Consider the following 7922-nt stretch of genomic DNA (forward strand, 5'->3'; position numbering starts at 1 on the left):
TAGCAGCTGCATTTTGTAAGACATATTCCTCATTATTTCCTTTCATATTGTGGCACTATCTATAAGGCATATTAAAGTGTAGGAGTCATAATGAGGTGGATGCTTTACAAATGCAATGAAAAGACAGTCTATTGTCCAAAAGCTAAATGTTTAAATTAATTTCAACATAGAAACCATAGGGGTTCTAGAAATCTGATTTTTCTTCATAGTGTTAAGTTAAACGTCCTGTCTAGAACAATTTCCCTGAATCAAAACAGCTTGCTTTAATCCATCCTTCCCTTTGAAATGAATACTGAGTGGACCCAAAAATATCACTCTTTTTTTTGCTGCTAAAGAGCTAAAGAACATAATTAACATTTCTAAATGTGCTAAGAAGTTGTGACAATGGCTTCCATCTAATGTTTCACTATAAAAAAGTGGGAGATAGAGAAGAAGAAAAGTGAAGTTGTTGGGTTTGATTTCTCGTATTTTTTATATGGAAGTAAATCCAGTAATCCTATCCATGAATTATTCCTGATTTACATGAATGTAAGTGAAAGGATTCAGATTCTTCAATCAATGCATTTGTTTTTTTACCTCTAGTATAAACTAAAACTCGAAAGTCTATTGTAACATCAAGAATAAGCTACTGTCCACCTCTATAGTCTCCATTTTATTGCTGCTGGTTGTGAAGGATCTCTGATCATAACAAGGATGTAGATGATGAAAAGGAATGGTTTTCAAATTCTGTTTTGGTTGCCCAGACTAAGGATAAAATGAACGCTAAATACACGTACAATGTGCACAACCCATGTACAGACAGATACAGCTTATATTCCTGAGTACAGATATTACCTTCAAAATACCAGGTATGCAACTGCACCAATCATTACTTATGCTGTGTATTACTTAATTGGTGGGAAAAAAAGAGAATTTTTTGGAAGAGCTGTTTCACCAATGTGTTCTGCTTGTTCATTTTTTACAGACTTTTCCATTTGGGTCTCCAAATAATTCTCTGGAATAACATGTTTTCTTGTCTGCTGTACATCATTTTCCATTGTGCCTGGGGAGGGCGCAGTGGGAGTCAGTCTTTCAGCCAGTTCACTTTTCACTTCATCAGCTATATCTTTCCAGATGTTTTCTGTAATAATAAATAAATAAAATGACAGGGTAAGACTGAAGACTCTTAGCAAGCAAATAAACACACAATCTCCACAAATTCACAAAAAATCAGTTGAAAATTTTCTCTGGGATCTTACAACCATCATTGATGCATTCTTTTGCTCTGCAAGTGAAGTGCACTATGGTGCGGTGTTTGGTACCATAACTATTTTGCTGTCAATAGTGAAAAGATCTTATTATTTGAATATTTAGTAATGCCAGTTTTTTTGCTGGCAGCTGCTATAAAATGTAAGGAATGGGTTTCTACTGAAGTGAGAAATAGAGGCTCTATCCATCACATTCCAGTGACCGTTCATTATCTGCACACTGTGTATAATCACCTCACCTTACTTCAGACAGATAGTATTAAATATAAGGAAATACCAAACACTGATACAAATGCACTTAGTTCTCCAGGTAGCACATGCTTACGAATATTCTCTTTTTGCATGTCTGGTGTAGAGAAAAAGCCATCACTCAGCTTCCTTGAAGTCTGTATTTTCTGTTTTCCTCTGTATATTTTTGGTTCCTGGATCCATGCATGCTTCAATGCTTCATCAGGAGTCATCCGCAGGGCAGGTTCCCACCTTAAATCCACAGTAGACAAATTGTTATTTAACAGTAGCTCTAACTGAAAGTCAGCTTAAGCCAAAATATTCAGGATTGTCTTCTGAAAGTCATATAATGAGGACGTTTTTTGAAAGAAAATAATTATAACTGAAAACGAGGAAAAATCTTATGTGATCTTCTCCATCCTAAAATTTTATTTACTTCAGCACTGCGTGCTTTGCTGATCAAACCCTCTGCAGCATCCAACCATTTTTAATATGCAGTTCATGGTGTTATCAGGGTAGGGACCCTACTGAATATTTGTTTCAGGCTTTTCACATTCTGTCAATGCAAGCTTCAAGAAAGGAAACATAAAAGAGACACAGGGTAATTCATTAAAATACGTATATTCTCTAATTTAACTGTACCTGAAACTACTGTAGCAACTTAGTATAACAAAACTCATGTAAGATCTTATTACGGAAATGAAAGGTTTTGGGTATTTTTTTGCAAAATCTCTACATTGACTTTATCCTCTCACAGGTTTCATTCACTCATTTTTCAAACCCACATGCTCCTAAGTGTTCTGGCCAAGACCACTTGTGTGTCACACAGAGGAAAAGACTTGACAGCTACTGAGCACTCATCAGATCCCTGGAGTTATTTTTGATTGGTGATGATGTTCTAGTCTTTAGACAGATCTTTTATATCCCTTAGGAGTCACCTGCTGTTTGGGCATGGTCCTTCACATCAGAACCTTGCTGACTTCATCCTCCATAAATATTAGGCAAGGTAGCTACTCATAGTCTGGTTTTCCTTGTATTTTGGAACATATGTTTGTTTTCTTTTCGGGCTAACAGGCAAATGAATGGCACATGTGATGATTCTGCAACTCTGTTGCCAGGCAATTGCTGTGAGCTTTGAGATTTTTCACTGCTGTTCACCTGTGCTGTGATCTCACCAGCGTGCAGACTTCCTGGTTGTGACAAACAACATGCTCCCTAGTTTTACAGGTGGGAGCAGTGTCCTGGGAGCACTGCCCTGGGTTACAAATACACGCCATTCTTTCAATCCGTGTTCTGCTTTTTTTTCCCTGTGCTTAAAAACACACACACTTCCATGTGTACTGCATTCATATGAATCCTAATATTTCTGTTACTAATCTCTGTATCAGTTGCAGACTATTACATTCTGATTTGTCTTTTCTTTAGGAAAGTACTAGTGAACTGCTAGAAAGAAACTTACAGTCAGTGCTAAAGAAGACACAAAATACTATCCTTGCGTGAGATACAGGTAACACTGGATGAAGGTATGGGACCAGCTTCTGCTGCCGTTACACAGTATAAATTAGGATCAAAACTCACTCCAAAAGCCTTACTGCATCTATGCAAGAGGTCAATATTTAAGTCAACTAGACAAAGGTTTGTTCCAGCATGCCCAGTCTTTTAGTTAGATGGATAAATAAAACCATCTCCCAAGCAAAAAGACATATTGGTAAAATTACACCTCATATCAGCAGGGTTCATAGAGTCCCACCCTGTAAAATGCTTAGTATCCTGACTGCCTTGGAAAATTCACATGATTATGTTTGAGCCATGAAACAGAAATAGTTTGCTTCTCCCACAATACTTTATTTATTAAAAAGTCCCATTTACTCTCTGATAACAGATGGTATGCTGGTGACACTATATCATCTCTTTCTTCCCCCACACAAACACACAGACACTTAGCCACTGACGCTCTCACCGTCGGTGTGATTCACTGTTGGAATAGGTTGCCTCAGAATACTGTGGATCTCCCTCTTTGAAGACACTGAGAACCCAACCAGACCAGGTCCTGAGCAACCTGCTCTAAGTTTGCCCCATGCTAACTACCACAGTCAAGAAGAAGCAAACAAACAATACAATTGATTCTAGGGTGGAGACATGGCTGAATGTACTTTGCCTTTTCATCCTCTACAAAGGGGGAGGTGTATGGTGTATTGGAACTAAAAAGAGTCTAATCTCACCCTAGGGAACATGCACACAGAGACAAGATCTTTGTGAGCAGATACGCAAAGAAGCAGAACTGTTTTCATACCTATACCACAGCATATCACCTGACTGCCATTGCCAAGGCCTAGCATGGAAAATACAGTAAAGACATTCAAGACAGCTAAGTCAGCTCCCAATGTAACTCCTCCTGGAGGGAACTGGAAGACTTTCTTCCCACTGGAACAGGAGTTAGTTTTAAGTACAAAACCAGACTTTGGTCTCCAGATACGCACTGCCTTGAGACAGTGCATTACCATTATTTATGTTATCTGAATGAACCTTTATCTCACATAAAGCAGGAAGGATTTCACACAAAGGCTGCAATGGGTAAAACACATTGCTTTTAGAGTCTAGTCTCCAGCATCAGAAGATGAAGACCTGCTTTTAGATATGATGATGTTTCTTCTGTACCTTGGACTCATCACATATAGTCTTTTTGTGCAATGATTTCTTCCTGCAATAAGCTGTGAATAATCGCAGTTATCCAAATGCTACCATAATAATAAAAATCAACAAAAAAACCAACTCCACCCCAAAAAAAAGCCCCACCAAAATTCCCCAGCAGATACAAAGATTTTAAAGGCACAAGAGAATGAAAGCAAAGTCAAAACTAGTCTGCTGCATATAAGTCAAAACTATGAACTCACATTAGGCATCCTTTCAGAAAGTCCAAGAAACCAGCATCATGGGTTTTCAGCACTGTGCTTAGATCCTTGGAGTCTGGGCATCTCTTTTTTCCCTTGCTGTTAGTTATGGATTTAGGAAAACCTTTGGAATCTTAAAAAAATAAAGACATGCTCAAAAATTCACATTAAAAATCCTTACCAAATCTTTAAAAAAGTTGATCCCACTGACTCTGATTTCGCCCTGTTGGACTGATAGTCTGCCAGCATTGTGGCAAACAATATTGGTTACATCCTGGAGTCTGAATCCTGCACTGTGGGTCTTTTTTCATTTTCTGTAATTTCCAAAACCAAAATAATTTGGTAAATTAGTTCCCCAAGCCCACTGCCTTCCTTTTAGCAATAATATTTTTAAGGAGTAACAGTGTAATGGATTTCCCAATGCCACCCTATCAACTGAGTGGCCCATAACACATGAAAAGCTCAGTACTAGGTTCATTTATAAGCTTCATGCTAAGCATTTGCTTCTCAATACCTCTTCCTGAAAGAAGTTTTCTCAGCTAAGAACCTACTAAGGTTCTCTGATCCTACTCTCTACCAGGGCTGCTAACTAATGATTAACTAGCAGGGAGGAATCCTGAAAGGACAAACAATCAGAAGCAGTTACCAAAGAATGTTCGCTTTCTGGATGCAGCTTGGATAAAATCAGCTGGTGGAAGACCCAATACCTTCAACATAGAAAATGAATTCATGGAATTACTCTTCATTTCACAAACATATATAACAACTGTCAGGAGAGATGAGGTATTTCACCCTCCTCCATATGAAAAGAAGCTGAATGTAGCAGTTTACTGTGAAATGTCAACAGACCATTTCCTCTAGTGAGGAAATTTGTGGAAGAAATATTCTGGAAGAAATTAAGGGATTCCTTAGAGATTTCTTACACAGAAGAATGTGATATTATAAGTGATGACACTGAGATCTTCAGTATTGCAGAGGACTCTAAGAACAAGCATCTCTGTTAATGACACATGTAGAAGGTCACAAGGAGAGATACTGTCTTTGAAAAATCTTATACAAACTAACATGGCACTAGAAAGGTCAGAACTTGGGGCTGAGTTCAACATCAGGTTGCAGTTTGGTGATTGTTGTGGAGTAACTTGCTTTAATGCGTCATTTTTGCACCTATTCTAACATATGCACTGGCTGGGTGATCTAAGGTAGGCAATGTCAGAGTACATTCCTAAAAATCTTTAAGAACAGTTACAAAGATGATAAAGCCAAACTCCTTGGTAGGGACAGACAATATAAGAAGGGTTAACATCCACACATTGTGGCTTGAGAAGTTCAGGGTGACTAACAGGTAAAAAATCTTTCACCAGTAAAGTAAAGCAGCAGTTGAGCAGGTCACCCAGACAGTTGCTACTCAAGCCTTTGAGGTTTTCAAGATTTGCTATACAAAGACACAGCTGACTAATTAAATGCTAGCCAAAGTCTCTCTCTCAGCAGGAGTTTGGACTAAGGAGATCCAATTCAACCAACACATACTTGATTTCTAAGGGAAGATGAGCCTGTTATAATTGGATTGCCTTTCCTTCCCCTTCGATATGTTTCTTCTGTTCTAACTTCTCCATACAAATTCTGACCAGATTATAATATGTTTCCTGCAGAAGCAAGACAGTGAGTCTACAAAGCAATGTTTTGCACATTACATGGAAATAATAGTTTTACATTAGACCCCATCCTTTCAAAGAGCCCTTTGGTTGCAATAAACCTCCCTTTAGAAGGCCAGCCCATAGGCAGATACGTTTCATCATCTCCTCACATTTCTTGTAGTTACTGGTAGTGTAGTTTATCAAATGAGTATATAATTAAAAAGTCAATCCTGAAAGTTACCTCCATAATGCAGGCAAGTTGGTCAACTTCATTTTCCCCTGGAAACAGTGGGTAGCCTGTGTAAAGCTCAGCCATGATACAGCCCAAGCTCCACATATCAACAGCCATAGCATAAGGATGACCAAGAATCACTTCAGGCGAGCGATAAAACCGGCTCTGAACATAGGTATACACTATATAAAATCAGAAAATTAAACAAGAAGGAAAATATCATAACTAGGACAGAAATGTGGATTCCAGATTTCACAGACATTTCCATACATGTGGAGGCATAATATATCTACTCAATCCATTAGCTGCCATTAAGGAGTTGCTCACATAGGCTCTGAAAACCTTTTCTAATCCCATCCTAAAATTAATGGGTGATACACTTTCCACTATTCTATTTGGAAATTTCTGTTCAACAAGTTTCACTGAAAGAAATTATTCTACTAATACTGTGATTCAGCTTACTCCATGTTCACTTTCCTATTTGGTGGTCTTCCACTTGCATCTATCAACAGCTCTTCATTATCACAGGCTTGCACTATAGGAAATACTGGTTTCACTGACACCTAGGAAACATCTCCTACTACCTTCTGACTGCAAAAATTCTCATTCCAAGATTTGGACTCATGAGCAGACTAATTCTTTTACCTCTTATCACTCAGACAACTGAACATGATTACAGCATGCAAGCTCTGTTATTTTCTTATTTCTGTCTCTCTGTTGGTCACTTTGTTTATATTTCTGCACTTCTTTGCATCCCCACATATTCAACATCTCTCTGGAAGAAATGCACCCTGAAAAGTAAGTGCTGCACAGTATGTGATTTCACCAAATCCATACAGTACCATGGTGTCAATCTGTGCCTTGTGCATTTGACCAATTGTGTAACTGTTGTCTGCTTTTTGTCATTCTTGTCACATATAAATAGCTGATTTTTTTTGCTTTCTATGCTCTAATCTGATACCACTTTGAGACCTGTACCAATTCTTGTTTCAGCTAAGAGAGTTTCCTCAGTCATGCTCCTTCTTTCACTTGTTTTGTGTTTCAATTTGTTGCTCTCTGCAAATATTTCAGGCTACATCTGAGATTACATTCTATTAAAACATGAGCAAATCTAAAAAGATTATGCACTCCTACAAAACTGGGATGGTCTGAATCCCAAAATATAGATGAACAGGTTTGGCTCAGCTTAAATATCAGTCTTTCACAGGAAAAACACAACCCATTTAAGACTACTTTTGTTTTTCTAAGTTACTAAAATACAATGCAGATTTCTTTCTTGGGTCTTGGATTTTTGTTGTTGTGGTTTTGGGTTTTTTTACAGATTATGTTTGCATTCCTGACGAAGATATCATTCTTGCTTTATGACATTTTTATTAATGTAAAGATTCATTATTAGGCAAATTTTTATACATTAATTTCTCCTTTACAAATTTTGTTTTGTTATCTTCTGCACATGCTACTTCATTCTTTGATAGAAAAAAAGTAAAATTGAACTTAGACTTTCTAAACTAAAAGCATAGTTCCCATTCCCCCATAGTATTAATTTGAAAGGTACCAATTGTAATTTAGCCATCCCACTAAGAAAGACTCTCTGGACCTGATAAACTGTTGTTAAGTGAAGCATTTGGATTATCCACCCAGGCCTATTTCAGCTAACCACTCTTGCAAATGCAATTCTGATTTCAGCAGG

At 37.7% G+C, this 7922-nt stretch overlaps 1 protein-coding gene across 1 annotated transcript in view; it reads right to left on the reverse strand.

Moving 5' to 3' along the window:
* Window positions 1–637: 637 nt before the first annotated feature.
* Window positions 638–7922, reverse strand: part of DYRK4 (dual-specificity tyrosine-(Y)-phosphorylation regulated kinase 4) — a gene marked incomplete at its 5' end in the record, with an annotated part of 16058 nt that continues 8773 nt past the window's right edge. The window contains 5 exons of the mRNA XM_010181789.1: window positions 638–1120; window positions 1573–1727; window positions 4370–4499; window positions 5013–5073; window positions 6242–6414. Of these exons, the coding sequence (XP_010180091.1) occupies window positions 885–1120; window positions 1573–1727; window positions 4370–4499; window positions 5013–5073; window positions 6242–6414 (755 nt within the window). The remainder of the gene's footprint in view (window positions 1121–1572; window positions 1728–4369; window positions 4500–5012; window positions 5074–6241; window positions 6415–7922) is intronic.

Source organism: Mesitornis unicolor, unplaced genomic scaffold, assembly GCF_000695765.1.
Source record: "Mesitornis unicolor isolate BGI_N332 unplaced genomic scaffold, ASM69576v1 scaffold8113, whole genome shotgun sequence".
Lineage (NCBI taxonomy): Eukaryota > Metazoa > Chordata > Aves > Mesitornithiformes > Mesitornithidae > Mesitornis > Mesitornis unicolor.